The sequence below is a fragment of the Bubalus bubalis genome, chromosome 10, assembly GCF_019923935.1.
Source record: "Bubalus bubalis isolate 160015118507 breed Murrah chromosome 10, NDDB_SH_1, whole genome shotgun sequence".
Lineage (NCBI taxonomy): Eukaryota > Metazoa > Chordata > Mammalia > Artiodactyla > Bovidae > Bubalus > Bubalus bubalis.
The window spans coordinates 16,196,505-16,219,731 of NC_059166.1; the positions used below are offsets into that span (position 1 = coordinate 16,196,505).

The window sequence follows — 23,227 nt, forward strand, 5'->3', positions numbered from 1 at the left end:
CGCAGAATCTAAAACAAATGAAACAAATGAACTAATTTACAAAACAGAAACAGATTCACAGACTTAGAGAGCAAACTGATGTTTACTAGAGTGTAACGACTGAGCGACTTCACTTTCACTTTTCACTTTCATGCATTGGAGAAGGAAATGGCAACCCACTGCAGTGTTCTTGCCTGGAGAATCCCATGGACGGGGGAGCCTGGTGGGCTGCTGTCTATGGGGTCGCACAGAGTCGGACACGACTGAAGTGACTTAGCAGCAGCAGCAGCAGCAAGGGGCATTTGGGTAGTTTGGGATTGACATGTACGTGCTGCTATATTTAAAATGGATAACCAACATGGATATGCTGTATAGTACTGGGAACTCTGCTCAATATACTGTAACAATCTAACTGGGGAAAGAATTTGAAAAAGAATAGATTCATATGTGTGTGTATATAAATATATATATGTATATATACATACACATAAAACTGAATCACTTTGCTGTACACGCAAATCTAACACAACATTGTTAACCAACTATACTCCAGTATAAAATAAAAAGTTAAAAATAAACAAAATAAAAAAATCAAAATAGGCTAGGTTGGTTTTCTAGCTCTATGTCCTTGAGCAAAGGGCTTTCTACACTGTTTCCTCTGTGCAAACAATGTGCATACATTTTGCATCTTACCTGCCTCAGAGCTGCTGAGAGGATGAAAGGAGACAATGCGTGTGCAGGAGATTTATAAACGTGATCTACCAAAGGGACGGGCATGAGCACCATCAGCTAGAATCGTGTCCCCTCTGATGGCTCACCTGTCATCATCACCCTGACTCAGGTTTACTTTAGTCACGTCTGATTTCCTTGTTCATCAAACACCATAGAGAGAAGCACAGAGAACACTTCAGGCATATAAAGACCTTCCATCTTTTGCAGCTGAGGTCCCTTCTTGTTGACATTGGGGGCTACTACTGTCTCGTCTTCCTTTAAATTAGGAGACACAGGAAGCTTTAAACTCCAAGGAGTAGAAAACCCTTCCTGCCTGGACTGTGCCACAATGCCACAAATCAAGACCTGAAAAGCAGGGCTCTGTTCTGGCAGAAGGGAATGTGGCTAAATGCCTGGGGCTTGGAGTCAGAGAAGCCCAGACTTATATAAAGCGATAATGCACATAAAGCTCTATGGCCTCTGGCATGGACAAGCACTAGATAAACAGTCATTATAGGCAACACACAGCCAAACTACCAGAAAGCTGAGGCCAGGGCCTCCCAATGCTAGGCCTGATTCCTCTTCCTGGGTTACTGAACGATCAGGGAGCTCTGGGGGGATAAGCCACTCATGGTTGCTCAGACTATTACCCTCAGAGCTGCTAAATGAAGCCTGCTCCAACATCAGCATGTTACTAATGCACATGCAGATTCTAAATTCTCTAATCCCATTTTCTAATGCCATTCTTCTATTTTCTTTTTATTGTATTTATTTTATCTAGACAGTGTTTCTCAACCATGGCTGCACATCTCTTGTTGTTCAGTCGCTAAGTCATGTCCAACTCTTTGTGACCCCGTGGACTCCAGTAGCATGCCTGGCTCCTCTGTCCTCCACTGTCTCCTGGAGTTTGCTCAAATTCATGTCCATTGACTCGGTGATGCTATCTATCTCATCCTCTGTTGCCTCCTTTTCCTTTTGTCTTCAATCTTTCCCAGCATCTGCAGACCTTTTAAAAAATCTTGATGCCCTGGTCCCACCACAGACCCATTAATTAGAACTTTTGGGGGCAGAAGTCATCATATTAAAAACAAAACAAAGCACAATCCTTCCCAGGGGATTCCAATGTGTAGCCGGGGTTCAGAACCACTGTTTTAGAACATACAAATTGGTTTTCAAAGTCTACTGAGTCCAATGCAAGAGATGTTGCAATATTGGCTTTTTTCATATTCCAGGCTTTCAAAATTAAGGGACAGGTTGATAATTTAAACATGTCTCCCAGAGGCCAGGCTTGGGCTAGGTGTTCGGGATCCACATGGATGTTAGGGAAAGCCAAGGAGATGTGGATCCTACCCTCAAGGACCTCACATATACTAACTTCAGTATTATAATTTACACTCTGGTTGAGTGATCCCATGATGGGGCATTATAGAACTCTCTAAGGAGGTTTTACTGTAACTCTGGGCTTCCCAGGTGGTACCAGTGGCAAAGAATCTGCCTGCCAATGCAGGGGACACAAGAGATACAGGTTTGATCCCTGGGTCAGGAAGATCCCCTGAAGGAGGGCATGGCAACCCACTCCAGTATTCTTGCCTGGAGCATTCCCATGGACAGAGGAGCCTGGGGGCTATAGTCCATGGGGTTGCACAGACTCAGACACGACTGAAGCGACTTAGCACACAGGGAAGCAATAAACCCTATAGAGATAGAAGATATGAACAAGACTTGAAATGAGGGAGGGCATTATGTCCCAATAAACCCACTATAAGTTGAAAATGTCCAAACTCAGAAATGCATTAATGACTTGTCTGGTGGTCCAGTGGTTGAGAATCTGCCTGTCAATTTAAGGGACACAGCTTTGATTCCTGGTCTGGGAAGATTTCACATGCCACGGGGAAACTAAGCCTGTGTGCCACAACAACTCAGCCATGCTCTAGAGGCCATGCTCAGCATCAAGAGAAGTCCCTGCAACTAGAGAGTGGCCCCTGATCACTGCAACTAGAGAAAGCCTGCAAGCAGCAATGAAGATGCAGCCAATCCAAAAATAAAGAAAACATTTTAAAGATGCTTTAAAAATACACTTGATCAACTGAACACAAAAGCCTCACCTCACCTACCTTAAATGTGTTCAGAACACTTACATGAGCCTCCAGCTGGGCAAAACTATCCAATACAGAGCCTCTTTGGTAATAACATGTTGACTGGCTCATGCAATGTATGGAATACTGTACTAAAAGTGAAAACAGAATGCTGTAAGTGTATTGGTTCTTTACCATTGTGATCGTGTGTCTGACCGACAGGTATAGCTCACTCCCTGGGGAGGAGTGGAGGAAATAAAATTTCAAAATTTGAAATATGGTTTCTACTGAACAGATCTTGTTTTTGCACCATTGTAAAGTAAAAAAAAAAAAAAATTAAAAATCACGAGTTGAAACATCTTAAGTCGGGGACCATCTGTATCCTATCTAAAATTCTCCAAAGAATATAGACATGACCCAGTTGGCATGCAAACCCAGATATGTTGGAAACCACAGTCTGTGCTCTTTACCTGCCTATTACCTGGTCTTCCAAGAGGTACTAACAATATAATAACTGATAAGCTCGCTCCATCCCCTTCAGCTCCCTGTCTGTCTTGTTTCCTATGGTACTTTTCTAAGCCCCGTGCCTGCTCCACAGTAGGTACTCAATAGATGTCTGAATTAAATTAAGTACTATAAATTTAAATTATTAATTTGCATTAATATCTGTTATGATTAAAGTATTTATTGTGTGTTTACTCTCTTGCCCACTCCTTAGGCAGAGAGAAGTTTTTAGAAAATCCAGTGGGAGTGGAGATGCTGGGGACTGAGGCAGCATATATTTTTGGATGCCCTGTTCACCTGGCATTGTGGAACGAAGATGCCTCTGTTCTGTCACGGCGAATAGGTCTCTTCTCTGAGCCAGGAGGATAGAATGGGATGGGATTCTGAATTAATCTGAGACTCATACACAAACAAGGATGTTTCCAAGCAGAAAACTTCGCGGCATGATAGCTCACAAAAATTGATGAAGTGGAATCAGGGATTTCTGTTAAGTTTTCTGAGGCCACCTTCATTTGAGAAAAATTCATAATGTTCTTATGTGAGAACAATCTTCTGAGTATTAACTTACCTATTAAAGTGGTAGATATCCTGTATGTTTCCAAAAAGGGCTGATCTTTCATCTGTCCCTAGAGGAAGTTTCGTTTGGTCCCTGATACAGTCAAGGTAATCCTGTGAAATCAACAAGAGAGATGTCATAAACACTCCTGTTCTTTTCCAAGGCATCTTTAGTTATGTGTGGTGAATCTTTCATATCCGTTTCAAGTAATTATTATGCTAATGTGCTCATTAACTCTACGATGAGAATACAGAATCTCTTTTATTAATAAAGATAATATTTCCATATTTATAGAGCAGGGAATTTGAGCAAGGAGAAAGGGTATATATACATTAAAATGTGCATGTGTGTGTGCGTGCGCGCTCAGTAGTGTCTGACTCTTTGTGACCCCCATGGACTGTAGCCCACCAGGCTCCTCTGTCCATGGAATCTCCAGGCAAGAAGACTGGAGTGGGTTGCCATGCCCTCCTCCAGGGGATCTTCCCAACCTAGGGATCGAACCCCGGTCTCTTGCATTGCAGCAGAGTCTTTATTGTCTGAGCCACCAGGGAAGCCCTTTATTAACATATCTACACCTAAAATGTATTAGATCGTCCCTAGATGGATAACATAATGACCATGGTTACCAATAAAGTCAGACTTCTGGCATAACAACATTGCCTGCTGTCCCCTCAACTGATTTATTAATATATGATAAAAAGATACTGCAAAATTCATACAATGGGAAGCCAGGAATAAAATTGTGAAATGCAAAGAAATTGTTTTAAACATCACCTTTGTAAGTCAGAAAGCTGTTGTGAAACTATAGAACTAAATGCATCCTCAAATGCTAGTTTAAAAAATGCTTTCTCAACATTATATGTTTTTTAAAATAAACATATACTTTACTCATACTAATAGACCATGTTAAGGAGCTATGGACTGCACTGAAATGATTTTATCCATTTTTACATGGCAACAACTCCCAGCTGAGCTAACGTGGCATGGGCTCAGGCCCACAGTGGGTTAAATGGATGTGTCTTAGAAGCTATTTGAACTGCTGAGAGAGGGGAAAACTGTTCTCCATGCTGTGTGCTGAGTCCCTGAGTGTCCCCCTTGTCCCAGCCAGACTTGAAAAGAGAACTCTGTAGGAGGCAAGAAAACAATAAAGAAAAAAGTGAAAACAGCTGAAATAACGTAAAATCAAAAATAAATAGTCCCCCACCCTGGGCTGAACAATGCAGGATGGTTCTCCACCAGACGTCACCCGGAGCTCTGCAGCTCCTGGGGAAGTCTCGGCAGGGGGGGAAAGTCAGCCAGACCCTGAAAATCCCAGCCCTGGACTGCATTCCAATGGCCAGTCACAAACACAACAGTATTTAGGCACAACTAGTGAAAGGAGAAGCTGAAATGTGAGAAGCGTCAGATAATTGTTGCTTTTGTCTTTTAATAAGCCACAGCCTCCCTCTCTGTGCCCTTCATGCTCCTCAAATGAAAACCAGGCAGGGCTTCATCAGGAACTGTCTCCCTAGCATGGTTCACAGACTGCGTCAAATAACTAACCATTCTGGTTCTTAAAATCATGGTCATGCAGGAACTGACGTTCATAAGCCTTTTTATGTTTTAACAAGCTTGATGGTGACATCTTTTCTTCTTCAGAAAGCGGTCATCTCAATAAGAAATTAGACTCACAAGGTTTAAGTGTGTAATTGCCATTAAAACCCCACAAGAGCAAGACCCGGCCTCCTTACTTTTATGACTGGAACGATTATAGGGAGCTTCAGTACCTGTACAGGCTCCAGAGATAATGCCCAAATAAAAAATTGTAAAGAAGGCTAGAGTTGAAGGAAGAGGGCATTTTGAGCAAGTATGAATCAAAGTGAGGTGTCCTCAAAAAAACAAATACGTGTGTTTCTTGACAGTTTCATAAAATTACATGTGGTCCGAAGAGATGGGATGCTAATAGCTAACTGCATTGAATGCTTACATTTGATGGCTTCTTAATACTTGGATTAACATTTTAAAAGGGCACATCAGGTGGTCCAGTGGTTAAGACTTTGTGTCACCAATGTAGGGGTGGTGAAGGTTCCATCCCTGGTCGGGGAACTAGGATCCTACACACTGCAAAGAGTGCCAAAAATTTTTAAAAAATAAATGAGCCTTGAAAGTGAAAGTGAAGTTGCTCAGTCGTGTCTGACTCTTTGCGACCCTGTGGACTGTAGTCTACCAGGCTCCTCTGTCCATGGGATTTTCCAGGCAATAGTACTGGAGTGGATTGCTATTTCCTTCTCCAAATGAGCCTTAAAAAATAAATAAAAAGACACAACATATGCAAAATTAAGAAGGTACAACAGAAGGTTGCAGATGAGTATGAAATTAAAAAAGTAAAATGGAAGATATTGGCAGGCATGACCCACACCCAACAGCAGCATGAAGGCTGGGACAAAGATGATGCGGGGATGCCAGATTCACCTGAATGGCTGCAATGGGGTTTAAAGAGAAAAGGAAGAATCCTTTTTCTCACTTCAAGGGTGAAGCTGGCTCGTGCAGAAACCCGATACTAAATTCTTCATGTCAAGGAAGGACCAAGTTGAGGGAGTTGAAGAATTTCATCTGGGATGAGAGACAAAGAACCGTGGCCCACTTCAAACAGGGGATGGCCCATCTCCAGATGAAAGAGTTTCAAAACCCCAGAGTCCCTGGTAGAGGAACTAGATTTTAAAAGCTGCTTGCTTTCTGACCTCATTGAGAAATAGATCGTTAGGGAGTCCAAAGTTTCGCAGGCCACTCCAGAAAACAGATCAAAGCCACTGGGCCACAACGTGTTCCCCCACTGATCATAACTGTCTTTTAAATGTGATACTTTAACCCCAAACCAGTTACTGGAAACTACTATAGCAGGCAGAGCTCATTAGCAGCTGTAAGCATCTGAAGCCAAAATGAGAGGTTTGGAGCTCGGTGATAATAGCAGCTCATTCTGTGCTCAAATGACAGGGTAGAGACACCAGTGAAATTTATTAGAGCCTGTCACGCTGCTTATTAATTTTATTGGCTTGATGTCAGCACCTATGGTTACCCTACTGTTAAAAATGATCAATTTAAAACTTTTGCACTGAGATAATTATTCTCCAAGAGGATCAAAGAAGTCACTCAATGCTGAGGAGGGCAGGAAGAGATATACACAAAAAAACAGCTTTACACCATTTGAAAAAGGTTTTATTCTAGCACTATGAATTTTGCCTGAAGTATTTCTTCTCTAATCGACAGTTCCACCATTGTAAGATTTGTACATGTGTGCCCTCTTGATAACTTTTTCATTTCTGTGATGTCTGTTATAGAAAATATCCAAGTAAAGTTGAACTCAGTGTTATTTGAAGTGTGCTAAAGGGACTTATATGCAGAGTACATCATGAGAAACGCTGGGCTGGAAGAAGAATAAGCTGGAATCAGGATTGCCGGGAGAAATATCAATCACCTCAGATATGCAGATGACACCACCCTTATGGCAGAAAGTGAAGAGGAACTAAAAAGCCTCTTGATGAAAGTGAAAGAGGAGAGGGAAAAAGTTGGCTTAAAGCTCAACATTCCGAAAACTAAGATCATGGCATCTGGTCCCATCACTTCATGGGAAATAGATGGGGAAACAGTGGAAACAGTGTCAGACTTTATTTTTTTGGGCTCCAAAATCACTGCAGATGGTGACTGCAGCCATGAAATTAAAAGACGCTTACTCCTTGGAAGGAAAGTTATGACCAACCTAGATAGCATATTCAAAAGCAGAGACATGACTTTGCCAACAAAGGTCCGTCTAGTCAAGGCTATGGTTTTTCCTGTGGTCATGTATGGATGTGAGAGTTGGACTGTGAAGAAAGCTGAGTGCCAAAGAATTGATGCTTTTGAACAGTGGTGTTGGAGAAGACTCTTGAGAGTCCCTTGGACTGCAAGGAGATCCAACCAGTCCATTCTGAAGGAGATCAGCCCTGGGTGTTCTTTGGAAGGAATGATGCTAAAGCTGAAACTCCAGTACTTTGGGCACCTCATGCGAAGAGTTGACTCATTGGAAAAGACTCTGATGCTGGGAGGGATTGGAGGCAGGAGGAAAAGGGGATGACAGAGGATAAGATGGCTGGATGGCATCACCGACTCGATGGACGTGAGTTTGAGTGAACTCTGGGAGATGGTGATGGACAGGGAGGCCTGGCGTGCTTTGATTCATGGGGTCGCAGAGTTGGACATGACTGAGCGACTGAACTGAATGGAACTGAAAGGGACAGCAATCAGTTTGCAAACTACTACTGATCTACAACAAGGTTAAGTGCACAAGTTGAGACTAAGCCTGTGTAGACTTCTATAGCATTTTGACAGAATGATGTTTTTTGAATCTAATGAAAATTCAGGCTTGTATTTTGCATATCTGATATCTTCTATTTTGTTTTTCTAGTAATTCTTTTTTTGTGTGTGTGGTGTTTTACAAAAATATCAGTGTGTGGCCAATAGGAACACACACACACATACTCTCAGACAGTTTGAGAAGGTCTGGTCTGGACAACGGTCCAGCAGAGATGCTGGAGAAAGGATGTTTCCAGAACTGGGACAGAATTCAAACTCAAAGTCCTTGGAAGCTCGCTTTATTTAAGATGCCCTGAGAGAATTAAGTGAATGTCCCTGCACCTAGCCCCCAACCTCCTTCCCTCTAAAATAATGCTTAAAATGTTAAAAAATTAAAAACTGTTTAACATGAAAATGAAATTAAACCACAAGAAGAAAAAAATTTATTTAGATCAGCATCTAATTTTTCTACTATTTCTCTCTCCTGAAGATAATCATATCATAGAAATAAAACGAAGAAAAGGTTCTGTTCATAAATCCTTTTGCTCAGGTTTCAAAATTTCATCTCTTTGGCTTACTCTTTTTGGTCTAGTTTTTGTGTTAGCATTTCCAAATTCCAAGCCCTTTGATATAATGCCTATGTAAGATTATTGGTCTTTATTTTGGGGGAAGCATCTTTTTCAGTTTTTCCAACACCTCCACCTTTTCTACAAAGTAATCATTTGTTTATAGAAAACCTGCCTGCAAGTTTCATGTTTTACTTTGGGATGATGTTGATACGACAATAACTTACATTTGTATGTCAATTTACAGTTTAAAAGCACATTCACATTTATTCATACAAATACTAACCCCCCACCCCCTGCCTCTTTTTGAGGTCATAAGAATGCATGTCAAATTCTATTTTACAAGTTAGGAATTAAATAAAATGAATAAAACATGATCCCTCCCCCCAAGGAGCTCCCTGTGTAGTTGAAAGACAAATGTAAACAAGTAAATACAATACCGTGTTTAGGCAGCATGACTGATAAATATTTAGCACATGGGAGACGGTGGAGGGGGGTGGTGCAGAAGAGGAAGTGGGCAATTCCAGGGCAGGGAAGTTTTCTAGAGGAGGTGATAATGGTGGAGCTGAGTCTTTAAGGATGACTGATAGTTAGAATGGAGAGAAAGTTGGAGGAGACCCAATATCCAGGAAGATAGAGCAGAGTAAAGGGGCACAGGGTAGCAAAATGCAGGTGCAGCAAGCGCACTCAAAGGAGCTGAGGGACTTCCCTGGAATTCCAGTAGTTAAAACTCTGCCCTTCCCCTGCAGGTGGCACGGGGTTGGATACCTGGTCAGGGAACTAAGATCCTTTATGCCGCATGAAATGCCCCCCCTAAAAAAAATAAACCAATGAAAGGAGCACAGATGGGCTGAGTGAACAGGGCATGAACAGCGCACATGCACAGACCCGGGAGGTGGGGCTGCAAAGTGAGAACTGCTCGAGTCAGGACAGGCTTGATCACGGACAGCCTTCCATGCTCTGTAGGTAGAGGCAACTAGGAAGGATGCCATGAGACCAGAGGTCACTCCAGCATCAGAAAAAGGAACATTAGCTATAACTGCCAGTGCCACACATATATCCACCCATCTGTCCAGGCCATCTATCATCTGTCCAGGCATCTATCATCTGTCCAGGCATCTATCATCTGCCCCTGCATGCATCCATGAACGAGCTGGTGGGAGGTGCAGGGAAAGAGAAGGCAGAGGGAGGACACCTCGAATGACAGGAGGGCAGAACCGGCAAAGGTGAACACAGGAGAAGATAGCAGGTGACCACAGAACCAAGGTGAAGAGCAGAGATGAAAGGCAGAGGACAGGAAGATAAACACCTCTCCCAGGAAGCCTGGGCAGGGGGCACTCTCTATCTAACCAAGTTAACACTGCTCAGTTTTATTTTATGCTGTAGAAAACAGAATTCTAACAAGTCAGAGCAGAGGAAATAAAAAGTTCCCTCTTCCTTCTCAAGGGCCTGCCTGTCTTTCTCCAGAGATAACTCTGATTAAAGATGTGGTGTGCATGCTTCTGGGTTATGTTCTGGGGCATAATTATATCTGAAAAAATTATATCTGGAAAAAATGCTATGCTTGATTCACAGCTTTGTTTCTCCATTCAGTACACGTAAACATACATAACTCCTATATGTAAACATAGTTCCTTTTCATTCTTTATAACAGCTGCATGGTATTCCACTCAATAGCTTTATTATAATGTACCTAGTTAATAAAGATTTTGGGAGAGGCACAGACCTGTGTGGTAGTAACTGTGAGAGGGCATTCAGAAATGAGTGAGATAGGACCCCTGTCCCTCCAGGGGCTCACGCGAGAGTAAAAGAGAAAGAAAGAAATCTCAGTCTAACAACTTAAGTGTTAGAAGATTTACAAATGGCTGTGAGAGTATAGAAGAATACATTTTCAAATGAAAGAGACCTTTTATCTTTCTTCCAAATAAACCACCAAATGGGGTTTACAGTAAAAGTTCCTGCTGCAGCCTACAGATAAAGCATCAGAAGTCTAATCTTCAAGTTAATCTCTTTTCTTCCTCTATTGATATCCTCGAGTGAGGAAGATATAGCTAAAGAAACGGGAGTCGGGGGTGTGGGGTGTGTCTCTGGCCACCCCGTTAGACTGGGGACAAAAGCTCCAACTGTGGGAACAATGTTGTTCCTGAATCTATAGAACTCCCCTCCCCCTAGAGAACTGTACTGAAAATACAATATATCATCAACAGGACTTTGTTGCAGAGAATGGGGGAGGGGAAGAGAAAGGAGGAGGACCGGGAGAAAAAGAAGAGGAAAGAAAAGAGGCAGGAAGAGAAAGAGGGAAGAAAGTGTGAAAGGGGAGGAAAAAAGAGAAGAGAGAAACACACAAGCAAGTGCAGGACTGAAACCCAGATGAATTTCCAGTTAAAAGGAGCTTCTGTTCCTGATATCAGTTTTCATTCGTTTTCCTAATTGATGGTATAGAGGCTGATCTTAATTGGTCATATGTGGAAGTCAGGATTAATGCTCTGAGATATTTGAGTAAAAGAAGAATTTAAAAAAAACATGGAACTTTCAGCCTCATTTACCTTCTATAATAGTTTCAGTACCTAAGACATCAGTAAAAAATGTTGGGAATGGCCTTCATGCTGAGCAATGACAAATGACACCTGAGACAGCTCAGTGCCCTCTATTGTTTCACTTCTTCCTCCTGAAAGAAGCTGGGGGGGCAGGAGGTGCCCCTGGAGAGGGGAGAGGAGGACAGCTGGCCTTGCAAAGGGGGAGGCTCAGGCAGTTTGTCCAGAAACAGAAACTTGGGGGTGGGGTGGGGATGCAGGAGTTCCGTTAAGAACAGTAGTACTGAGTAGTAAGAGCAAATACACCCCTGAGGAATATTTGCAAAGTTGGTTTTCCTCTAGAACTGTAAGCAGAAAATACTTAATGAACTGGCAGCCTACAAATGATAGAAGCAAGATATCAACAAACAGGATTCCCCTTTACATATCAAAGTCCTTAAAGCACATAGCAGCCCATCTTTGGCTACACTTTTGACAACCATCATAAAAATTGTCAGGGCTTCCTTGGTGGCTCGGTGGTAAAGAATCTGTCTGCCAATGCAGGAGATGCGGGTTCCATCCCTGATCTGGGAAGATCCCATACGCCTCGCAACAACAAAGCCTGTGTGCCGCAACTATCGAGCCTGTGCTCCAGCGCCTGGGAGCCGCACCTACTGAAGCCCGTGGGCCCTGGAGCCCATTCTCTGCAACAACAGAGGCCACAGCAATCAGAAGCCTGTACATTGCAATTACAGACGGGCCCCTGCTCACTGCAGCTGGAGAAAAGCCCGTGCAGCCATGACGACCCAGCACAGCCAAAAATAAATAAATAAATAAATTTTAAAAGAATCAGTTGTGTTTATTTACTTCATATTGCTATCAGGATGAAGAGTTTGATGAATATAAGCAAATCTAAATATGTTACAATTAAGAAGCAGGGTAAAAATTTAACACTAAAATTAATCTCTCCTATTACCCTTTAGTTATAACAAAAAAGAAAATTTCTTAGAAGAGTTCCTTCTGTAAAAAACACAGCAAAAAAGCCCCCAAAACAAAAAACCCTTAATTTTCTATTGCTTTGCTAAATCTTTATTCTAAAAATTGTGCTTAGGGTTTCCAAGTTACATTGACAATGTTCTCATACGCTGCTGCTGCTGCTAAGTCGCTTCAGTTGTGTCCGACCCTGTGCGACCCCATAGACGGCAGCCCACCAGGCTCCCCCATCCCTGGGATTCTCTAGGCAAGAACACTGGAGTGGGTTGCCATTTCCTTCTCCAATGCATGAAAGTGAAAAGTGAAAGGGAAGTCGCTCAGTCGTGTCCGACTCTTAGCGACCCCATGGACTGCAGCCTACCAGGCTCCTCCGTCCATGGGATTTTCCAGGCAAGAGTACTGGAGTGGGGTGCCATCGCCTTCTCCTCTCATACACTAAAGCTCTTAAAACAAGAGAGGTGGACACACACCCATGAAGAGGTCCTGCTGTATGTTGAGATATCTTTCCATACTTATTTGAAACCTACCGTTCCTTTTTTTCCTCTGTACTGTTTGATCATCACTTCTAGCTACCAAAAAAAGGAGCAAAGCATTTCTGGGATAATCTATGTGCTTACTGAATGTGCATAAATACAAAATATGTTCAAAATCTTTAAAATGGGCAACCAGAGAGTTTGCCAGGCTGCCTGCAGTAGGGCATGGCACAAGAGTCCTAGTGGGTGCTGACAAGACAGGGCAGAAAGTTTATTAAGCACTCTCTTGAGTCCGTCTAGTCAAGGCTATGGTTTTTCCTGTGGTCATGTATGGATGTGAGAGTTGGACTGTGAAGAAAGCTGAGCGCCGAAAAATTGATGCTTTTGAACTGTGGTGTTGGAGAAGACTCTTGAGAGTCCCTTGGACTGCAAGGAGATCCAACCAGCCCATTCTGAAGGAGATCAGTCCTGGGTGTTCTTTGGAAGGAACGATGCTAAAGCTGAAACTCCAATTCTTTAGCCACCTCATGCGAAGAGTTGACTCATTGGAAAAGACTCTGATGCTGGGAAGGATTGGGGGCAGGAGGAGAAGGGGATGACAGAGGATGAGATGGTTGGATGGCATCACCGGCTCAATGGACATGAGTTTGGGTGAACTCCAGGAGTTGGTGATGGACAGGGAGGCCTGGCGTGCTGGGATTCATGGTGTCGAAAAGAGTCGGACACGACTGAGCGACTGAACTGAACTGAACTGAGTCCTCTGGTCACCCTATTTTTTTGTTTTTCTTCTGACTCTTGTCATGCTTTCCTTCTCACTGGGTTAACTCGACTTACCATTGTTGTTTAGTCACTAAGTCATGTCTAACTCTTTGTGCCCTCCATGGACTGTAGCCCACCAGATTCTTCTGCCCTTGGGATTTCCCAGGCAAGAATACCAGAGTGGGTTGCCGTCTCCTACTCCAGGGAATCTTCCTGACCCAGGGATCAAACCCGAGTCTCTTATGTCTCCTGCATTGGCAGGCAGGGTTCTTTACTGCTGAGCCACCTGGAGGCCCCTTCCTTAGAATATACTCCTCCTCCCTTTCAGTCTCCAAGTAAGAAGGCTGACAGATGCAATTAGATGTGACGGTAATCCTTCAGGAGGAAAAATGAAGAAAAGGCTGATGAGGTGACAGAGGGATGTGTGTCCTGGCAAAGCTTTAAGTAATGAAAATAAGAACCTGATTCATCTCAATTACAATCTTGGCACTGCTGCTGTAATTTGAAACATGGTAATTAAGAAAAATTAAATAAAGCCCAAGGGGCTCTGTGTATGGGAAAGAAAAAAAAAAAGACCGGTAAGATAAATGTACATTATTAGATCATCTGAGGTTTAACTCCTCCTCACTGCTATTTACTACTACTGCTATTATTATCATTGTTATTACTATTATTATCTGGTTTGGGGCCAGGTACTGAGCTCACTACTTTATATGCATTATCTCATTTAATCTTCATAGCAACCCCAGGAGGTGAGCCCCATTATTAATCCCATTTTGCTGGATGCTTAGAAAGGTTCAATTGGGATTTCCCTGGGGTCCAGTGGCTAAGACTCCACTCCCTATGCAGAGGGCCCAGGTTCCACTCCTGGTCAGGGAACTAGATCCCACTAAGAGTTCCACTGCTGCAACTAAGACCTGGAACAGTCAAATAAATAATTAAAAAAAAAAAAAGAAGTGTTTAATTGCTCCCCAGAGAGTGAGTGACTTAGCTGCACTCAAACCTTCAAACCAGTACCAGTTGACTACAGCTTGGCCCCCAAAAAGGCTTTAGTTCTTAAAAAGGTGGCTTAGTGTAAAGAATCCACCTCCCAGTGAAGGAGACACAGGAGACCTGGGTTCAATCCCTGGGTCAGGAAGATCCCCTGGAGGAGGGCATGGCAACCCACTCCAGTATTCTTGCCTGGAGAACCCATGGACAGAGAAGCCTGGCGGGCAACAGTCCATGGGGTTACAAAGAGTCAGACAAAACTGAGCACGTACCCACGGTATCTTCAGAAGTAGGAGAAGTTTGCTGTTGACTTTAGGACCACATACAGTTTTTATTAGGCATAAGTTAGGAGCCTACTAAAACGACAGCTTTCACTGACTGCTGTGCACCAGGACTATCAGGTACTGTATCTGAATTAATGTTAGTCCATTCACAGGATGGAATTGCTCAGCAGGTAAGGAATCCACCTGCTACAGAGGAGATACAGGAGAGCAGCTTTGATCCCTGGGTCGGAAAGATCCCCGGAGGAGGAAAATGGCAACCCACTCCAGTACTTGTGCCTGAACAATCCCATGGACAGAGGAGCCTGGCAGGCTACAGTCCATAGGGTGGAAAAGGGTTGGACATGACTAAGCACATTCACAGGATGAACCCACTTGCTTCACATGTTTATCAGTCCATACCCCAGGCCTGGGCTTCCATCAGCCAAGTGTGCCAGCCCTCAGCCGCGTGCCATTTTACTTTCAACACTGGCTCATGCTTCCCATCTTGCTCATAGGTGCTTTTCCTCTCCTTAGTGCAAGGTTCTCTACCCCTTCAAAGCATCCTGCTTCCCTTGCCAGTCTCCCCCAGGGTCAGTCATTTCACCCCTCTTTATTTGCATGACTTTACATAGCTATCTCTCCCCTTAGGAACGCACTCCTTTACAAAGTCAATCATGTGGAAATGCTATAAATAAATTTTTCCTGTTCTCCTAGCACCATGCTACTTTTAAGTACATTAAAAAAAAAAAGTATACAATGGAGAGTCTGGAAAGCAGAGAGTTTAAAAGCTAAGGAGTCAGGAATCACTATAAAATGAAGATCAATCAGCAATGAAGAGACAAACAGCAGCTCTGAAAGCATGGCTTTTAGAGGAAAGGGTTGACGTGCTGACAGGAAATATACAACAAGGTGCAGCATCCGCGTAGCAAAGCTTCCTTACAAATGTGGGGAAGTGACCCTGGAAGGGGTTTAACTGCTTCACAGGGGAGCCTGTACCATAGTCAGCTTATCTGAGTAACAAGCCTTTGAGAACAGTCAGTCTGGATATTTGTCCTCAGTGCTCTGACCAACTCCATGGAACTCACTTCGTACACCGATGGCTCAAAGGTTTCCACTAAATATCAAAAGGTGGTCATGGATTTGTCAGCAAAACATTTCCTGTTTTCAAGTAAAAAAAAAAAAAAACACCCATACCTCCCCTGAGTGCTTTTAATTCTAGAGCACCAGACATTTGGAAATAAGGACACCAAAGAATGGCCCATTAAAACAGATACAGTCTGTTTTGCCACATACACGTGACCAGTGAGTGTATGCTTGACCTAATGATGTGCAGGGCAGTAATTAACTAGATGATTTATTTAATGAGTTGGAGCACTTTCCTGTCTCGTACTGAGACAGGAACTGTGATATAGGTAATTTCCATAGCAATTGGTCTGTACACAGTAGGTGTTCAAATAGCGTTCACTCGACGGACAAAAAACAAGGCCTTAGACACAGAAGCTTAGTAAGATTTATGCTAATTTGCTTGGAACTCTAACCTTGGAACAAAATAAAGATTCAACCAAGCCCCCAAGACAGGGGTACCTGGACAATATTAATAGAAAGAGGAAAAAGCTGGAAGACGTTACTCTTCCTCCCACTACTGAGTCACACAGTTTGATGATGACCCTGGAGGTCAAGCTATTCTACTTGAAAACTACAGTACAAAGAGGCTGGATATTTTAAAGTAAAGAACCCGCACAAAGACTGATCTCTTTATGGGTAGTTTTTCTATGAGGATGACTGTGATTAGTCATCCCTGGCAGCATTAGGTAATTCACTGCTAAATATGGAAATGCATAGGGGAAACTTTTCCGTTCATTGTACCCAAAACAATGAGCAGCCCTCAGGATGTATCTTATTACTTCTCTGACTACACTGCTGTTGATCACATCACAGCAGTATCTTAACCAGTTACTTACTGACACAGAAACAGCGAAGGGCTTGGTGACCTCCAGGGGAGCTGGAAGAGGTGCTATGTGGAGGGTAAAATGGGGTGCAGGTGGGCCAGCATGATGGGACGTGCCCCAGAAACTGGACTTTCCTGAAGTGCGCTGGGCCTCTTGCTCAGCTGTATCTGACTCTTTGCGACCCTTTGGACTGAAGCCTGCCAGGCTCCTCTGTCCATGGGATTTTCCAGGCAAGAATACTGGAGTGGGTTGCCATTTCTCCAGAGGAATCTTCCTGACCAGGGATTAAACCCTCGTTTCCTGTATTTCAGGAGGATTTTTTACCGCTTAGCCATTGGGGAAGTCCAAATGTAGATCCTTAAGGTATAGACTCCTCTGTCCATAGAGTTCTCCAGGCCAGAATACTAGAGTGGGTAGCCAATCCCTTCTCCAGGGATCTCCCTGACCCAGGCGTGCAACCCAGGTCTCCTGCATTGCAGCCAGATTCTCAGCCACCAGGGCCTCTTGAATGGGGTAAATTAAAAAATCTCCTTTTGTTTTATTGGAACCCTGGTTCTGATTCCAGGACCCAGAGAGCAGGACATGTGATTTGGAAAAAAACTAATTTTTCTCTTCTCTTCAATCCAAGCACAATGTCCACGGCTGTCTTGTTACTTAGAACTGAGAGAGAGCGAGAGGCAACGTGCCCTGTCTTCTCATGGGTGACCGTCATTACACATTCCTTTCTTAAGGCCAAGACTATCCCCTGCTGTCCTAACCTGGCTGACTCCTCCTTCCAGGAATCTCGCTCTGATCCTCCCATCCCCAGTCTGGGTCAGGTACTCGCCAGAGCATTCACATTTATAATTCCATGATAAAGGAAGCCCGAGGAATCAATGCCTAGGGCTCTAAAAATCTCTTGGCAGCTCCCTCTGTCCCACAAAACTGATGTCAACAATGGCCAGAGTTTCTGTTGTAAGCTTTCCCAGCTGAATGGCTGCAGAGTGAATTCCTGTGAACCTGGTCCATCTGTTGCTTGGGCAAAGCAGAACTCGGAAAGAAAGGGTTAACCGAGTCCCTGGCAGATCTCCCACAAGCTCTCCAAGTGGCAAAAGTTGTACTAGATGTAACCCAACCCAGTTCCTCTTTCTCTCCCTCCCCTCCCCTCCATCTCAGGGACAGCCTTTATACAGCAGGGCCTCTCAAGGATGACAAAGGATCCTAAACTCTTGCATTCCTTTTTGACTATCTTCCCGCCCACCTACCTCCTGAAACGCTTCCTTCATCAAAAGTAGATTAACTCTCACCCTTTTTTCTATATGCATTTGCATTGGGAACCCCATTTACAAGGCCGTATACAGCCCCCTGGACTGAGTGATTTATACAGGGCTTTATGGAAAACAGGACAAAAGCGCAGTCTTTTCAGCCATCCTGTGTTGATTGTAGGCTGCCCCAGTGGCCAGAGTGGCGGTCGCATCCCGACTCATCTCCCACTTAAAGGTTAACAGCTTAACTTTAAGCCCCATTATAAAACTGAGGGAACAGTTGTAGCAGTTCTCCTTGGTCCAAAGAGAAAAAAAAAAGGCTTGTTTCAGAAGAAAATATCTTAAAGTGTTTTTTTAAAAGAATGGCTCACTCTGCCTCCCCCAAACACACACACACACACACACACACACACACACACACACACACACACACACCCCACAATGTCCTCAAGTAGCATTCTGAGAAAACAGGAATAATTTTGCCTCAAAGTGATTCTGCCGTTTGAAACCAAAGATTTAGACTGTGGCTTCGCTCCAGTTTTTATGTGACCTACTTTGCGTTGTGTGTGTATGTGTGTGCCCATGATTTAAGCACAAAAATCACCATGAATTCTTTCATATTAGTTTAATGAAACAAAAATCTTCACATTTAGGACAAGTACTCCATTTTGCTTTGGGTTGGATAGATGCTTATAATTTCTCATCAGGCCCTCCTTACACAGTAAGGACAAGACTCACTTTTTATAAAGGGTCATCTCACTTTTGTTAAGGGATCAGTTATAGAAAATTTCCTCTAAGAATTAAAAGTTAATTATAATTAATGAAATTCTGACACATGCTAAATACATGGATGAACCTTGGAAACATTACGCTAAGTGAAGGAACCCAGATGCAGAAGGACAACTATTGCTTGATTCTAGCAAATTCATAGCAGAAAGTAGACAGGAGGTTGCCAGGGGCTGGGGAAAGGGGCCTGGGGAGTTACTGTCTAATGGGCACAGAGTTTCTTTTTGGGATGAAATGGATAGTGGTGATGATTGTACAACTTTGTGTATGTGTCTACTGCCACTGAACTGTACATTTACACGAGGTAAACTTTATGTTATGTACAGTTAACAACAGTGGAAAACATTTAAGTCCAAACAGAAACAGACTCACAGCCATGGAAAACAAATTTATGGTTACTGAAGGAGAAAGTGGGGTAGGGGGAGTTGTCAGGGAGGGATAAATGAGGAGTTTGGGATTAACATAATGCATACTACTATATACAAAAAAACAACACAGTCTGACGTACAGCACAGGAGACTACAGTCACTATTTTATAATGAAAAATAATCTGAAAAAAAAATAATCTAAATCACTTTGCTGTATACCTGAAACAATACTGTAAACCAATTATATTTCAATAAAAGTCAATTATCATAATTAAAAGATCACTTTGTTTATGAAGACCAGGAACCAGGCAATATATTTTAGATGCTATAACAAACATAATAAAGTTCTGGCTACTCAGGTTCATCAGTGAGGACCCTGGTTATGCTCTGGGGCATAATTCACAAGTGAAACTCACCAGGGGGATAAGATGGGTTTGCACCACTCTAAACGGTCCTATGTTAATTCATGTACTTTAAGGAGCTCTTCCTCTGGCTCTTCAGTGCAATCACATCCACTCCTTCTGCCCCCACCATCCTCTTGCTGTGGGTTAGGAAACCAAATAATTAAGCTTATTTAATTAATTAATTTATTGGCTGGGCTGCAAGGCCTGTGGGATCTTAGTTCCCCAACCAGGCACTGAACTGGGCCCTCTGCAGTGAAAGCTTGGAGTCCTAACCACTGGACTGCCAGGAAATGCTCTCACTAAGCTTATTTTAAACATGTAGAGTAAATAGGCTCACAGTGAGAGGGGCCTCTTTTTGGGTCAGGACACAAGATTTACTGTTTGGCGTTTGAAATATCTATTTTGGCCGCTCAAAGGACTCACTTATTTCCTAGTTACATTCTTGAGAGCTGAGGCTGGAGAAGATGAGACTTCTAGTCATCTTTAGATTTTGGCTTGTTGAATTAGAGTCATTTACTGAGGATGAAGGGGAGGTCAGCCCGGTTGGTTGTCCATGGGCACATGGCTGACTATTAGCATGAGACCGAGCTGAGACCAGTGCTCTATCCATTAAATCAATCTCAGTTTAACTTCCCTCGAACCAAAACTCTGAAAATAATTTCATTCTGCCGTTGCAGCTCTAGCAGGCCTGTGAACTCCAACTGCATGGAAGCATAGCAGATAAACTAAAAATTGCAAGATATACCCTTTTTAAATTTCAAAATTTAAATAATTTTCAGAAATACCTCAACATAGATTTTGTTGTTGTTTAGTCGCTAAGTTGTGTCTGACTCTGCCACCCCATGGACTGTAGCCCGCCAGGCTCCTCTGTCCTTCACTATCTCCTAGAGCTTGCTCAAATTCATGTCCATTGAGTCTGGATGTTATCTAACCATCTCATCCTCTGCTGCCCACTTCTCCTTTTGCCTTCAATCTTTCCTAGAATCAGAGTCTTTTCCAATGAGTTGGTTCTTGACATCAGGTGGCCAAAATACTGGAGCTTCAGTTTCAGCATAGATTAGCAAGAACAATACCATGATACTTTTAATGTACCAGAAATTACTGGCCTTTCCAAATAATACTAAGTATATTAACAATAATCATCATTATTCTCATTTGAGAGCTTACTATTTGCCTATCACTGTGCTAGCATTTTGCATGGATAGTCTTATTTTGCAACAGTCCTATTATTCCCATTTTAAGGTGAAAATCTGAAACTTAGAAAAGTTTTGTAACTTATCCAAGATCACAAAGAGAGATGGCAGAGTCAGGATTTAGAGTCAGTTCTAGCAGATTTTAGATTTTCTTCATTTTCATTATTTCATCACAGGGGATGGGGTGGGTGGGGTAATTTGTGTTGCCTTTCAATGTCTATTATTCTCTTTATAACAAAGGAAAAAAATGCCTTTTGGACAGTGGGCTCATGTTGATTGCTTATTGGGATAAACAGAGCTTTAAGAAAAAGTGATGTCACCTATAGAGTTTCAGACAGATTTTATTAATCCAGGGTGCACCCTCTTTTTTTAAAAAAATCTTTTGGCCATGCTGCATGGCATGTGGGATCTTAGTTCCCCAATCAGGGATTGAACCCATGCTCCCTGCATTGGAAGCAGAGTTTTAACCACTGGACCGCTAGGGAAGTCCCTAGAAAAATACTTCTTTTATTTATTTTTTTCTTTTCTTTATTAAAAAATTTTTTTTATTGGAGTATAGTTGCTTTTCAGTGTTGTGTTCGTTTCTGCTGTACAGCAAAGTGAAGCAGTTATATGTATAAATATATTACCTCTTTTGAAAAAAATCCTACTTTTAAGTTGCTCTTCCTAACCAGATTTCTTAGGTGATAGCTCTTAATTGCTTAAATTATTCTATTATTATCTGCCCCTTTGAACCTGTTTATGGGGGCTTACTATCCTTGGTATAAATCTCACTGATGACCAGTTAATTGTGTGTTTCTCATAAAGGATGTTTATGATGTTTTACTCTGTCCTGTCTTTGAAGTGGGGATTCTACTCTAGTGAATTTTCTTGCCAAAACTAGTACCTAGAATATTCCAGGTAATTTTGAATATTAAGTAAATTTACACAATTTGTCAGTAACTTTCTTTACCTTCTTTCTTTCCAACTAGGACCTGGAACTTCAGAGCAAGTTCCAACTTCAGAACAGGAGTTGACAAGAAGGGGTCCAAGAGCATCAGCTGCTCTTTTACTTATCATAAGTGGACTAGCCCTGACTCTCTGGTTTTACAGGAGACAATTTCTCATCCTCAAAAAGCTACCTATATCTGTGCTAGAGGAAAAAAAGGATAATTCCACAGTTTGCTTTAGACATGTCCCAAGCAATTGCTCAGGAAGTGATCTTAATCGTTCCCACCTGCCCTCTGTACCACTGCTCTGGTTTTGTCTACACTATGCGGTGGCTGGATGCAGGAGAGACAAGCTCTGCCCTTCACGTGTCCATGTCAATTTCATCCTCATCAGTGACTGAGATGTAGAAAACTAAGTAGTGAAAGTAAAGTGTTTTCAGAATTTTCATTAACAAGTATGTATGAGAATTCTCCTTATTTGGCACAGTAAGGGGCACCCAGTAAATGCTTCCTGTGTTTTTCCAATTGTTTCTAAATGTAATGGGTATAGTCTTGGCACTGCCAATACTTAGCTGCAGGGTCTGGGGCTTGACCAGCTTGCATCTATTGAGAGTTTATGCTATGCCAGGTCTACGGAAAGTACTTTACAGGCATCGAACTCAGGAAAGTACTTTGGGCTTCCCTAATAGCTCAGCTGATAAAGAAAGAATCCACCTGCAATGCAGGAGATACCAGTTTGATCCCTGAGTTGGGAAGATCCGCTGGAGAAGGGAATAGGTTACCCACTCCAATATTCTTGGGCTTCCCTTGTGGTTCAGCTGGTAAAGAATTCACCCGCAATGTGCGAGACTGGGTTCGATCCCTGGGTTGGGAAGATCCCCTGCAGTAGGGAAAGGCTACCCATTTCAGTATTCTGGCCTGGAGATTCCATGGACTGGTCGCAAAGAGTTGGATATGACTGAGCGACCTTCTTTTTTTATTTTTACAGGCATTACTTCCTTTTGTCCTCACAACATTCTATGAGGTACACAATAGCTCTTACCTCATTTTAAGAAGAAGAAACTGCAGGTTACAGAAATTAAATAATTGTTCAAGATCAAAGGTAGTAGATGCCAGAACTAAGATTTGGATTCAGTTGGAGAAATCACTTGGTTCTCTGCATCTCTATTTCCTCACCAATAAGAACAATTGTGTAGAACTTGGTAATTCATTCAGCAAATACCTACTAATGGCCTCTTAAGTGTCAAAGGCAATGCTGACTGCTAGAAGTAGAAAACTAACCAAAACACTTCACCCTTTCGGAATCCACAGTCAGTTAAGACTTTTGAGTTATTTTCCAGTTCAAAACTGTGTGATTTCTACTTAATAAAAAATTCTGTGCTATTTGGAGCAATCTAAGTATTCACCAATAGATGAATGGAGAAACAAAATGCTATATAGACATACACTGGAATGTTATTCAATCTTAAGAAGGAAGAAAATTCTGACATGTGCTATATGCTGCTGCTGCTGCTAAGTCGCTTCAGTCGTGTCCGACTCTGTGCGACCCCAGAGACGGCAGCCCACCAGGCTCCCCTATCCCTGGGATTCTCCAGGCAAGAACACTGTAGTGGGTTGCCATTTCCTTCTCCAACGCATCAAAGTGAAAAGTGAAAGTGAAGTCG

The 23,227-nt window shown here is 42.6% G+C and overlaps 1 protein-coding gene across 7 annotated transcripts in view; it reads right to left on the bottom strand.

The window, feature by feature from the left end:
• Positions 1-23,227, bottom strand: part of PLEKHG1 (pleckstrin homology and RhoGEF domain containing G1) — a 251,673-nt gene that overhangs the window by 71,677 nt on the left and 156,769 nt on the right. For all 7 annotated transcript variants that reach the window (XM_044924102.2, XM_044924103.2, XM_044924099.2 and 4 more), the window contains one exon: positions 3,838-3,938. In XM_044924102.2, the coding sequence (XP_044780037.1) occupies positions 3,838-3,938 (101 nt within the window). The remainder of the gene's footprint in view (positions 1-3,837; positions 3,939-23,227) is intronic.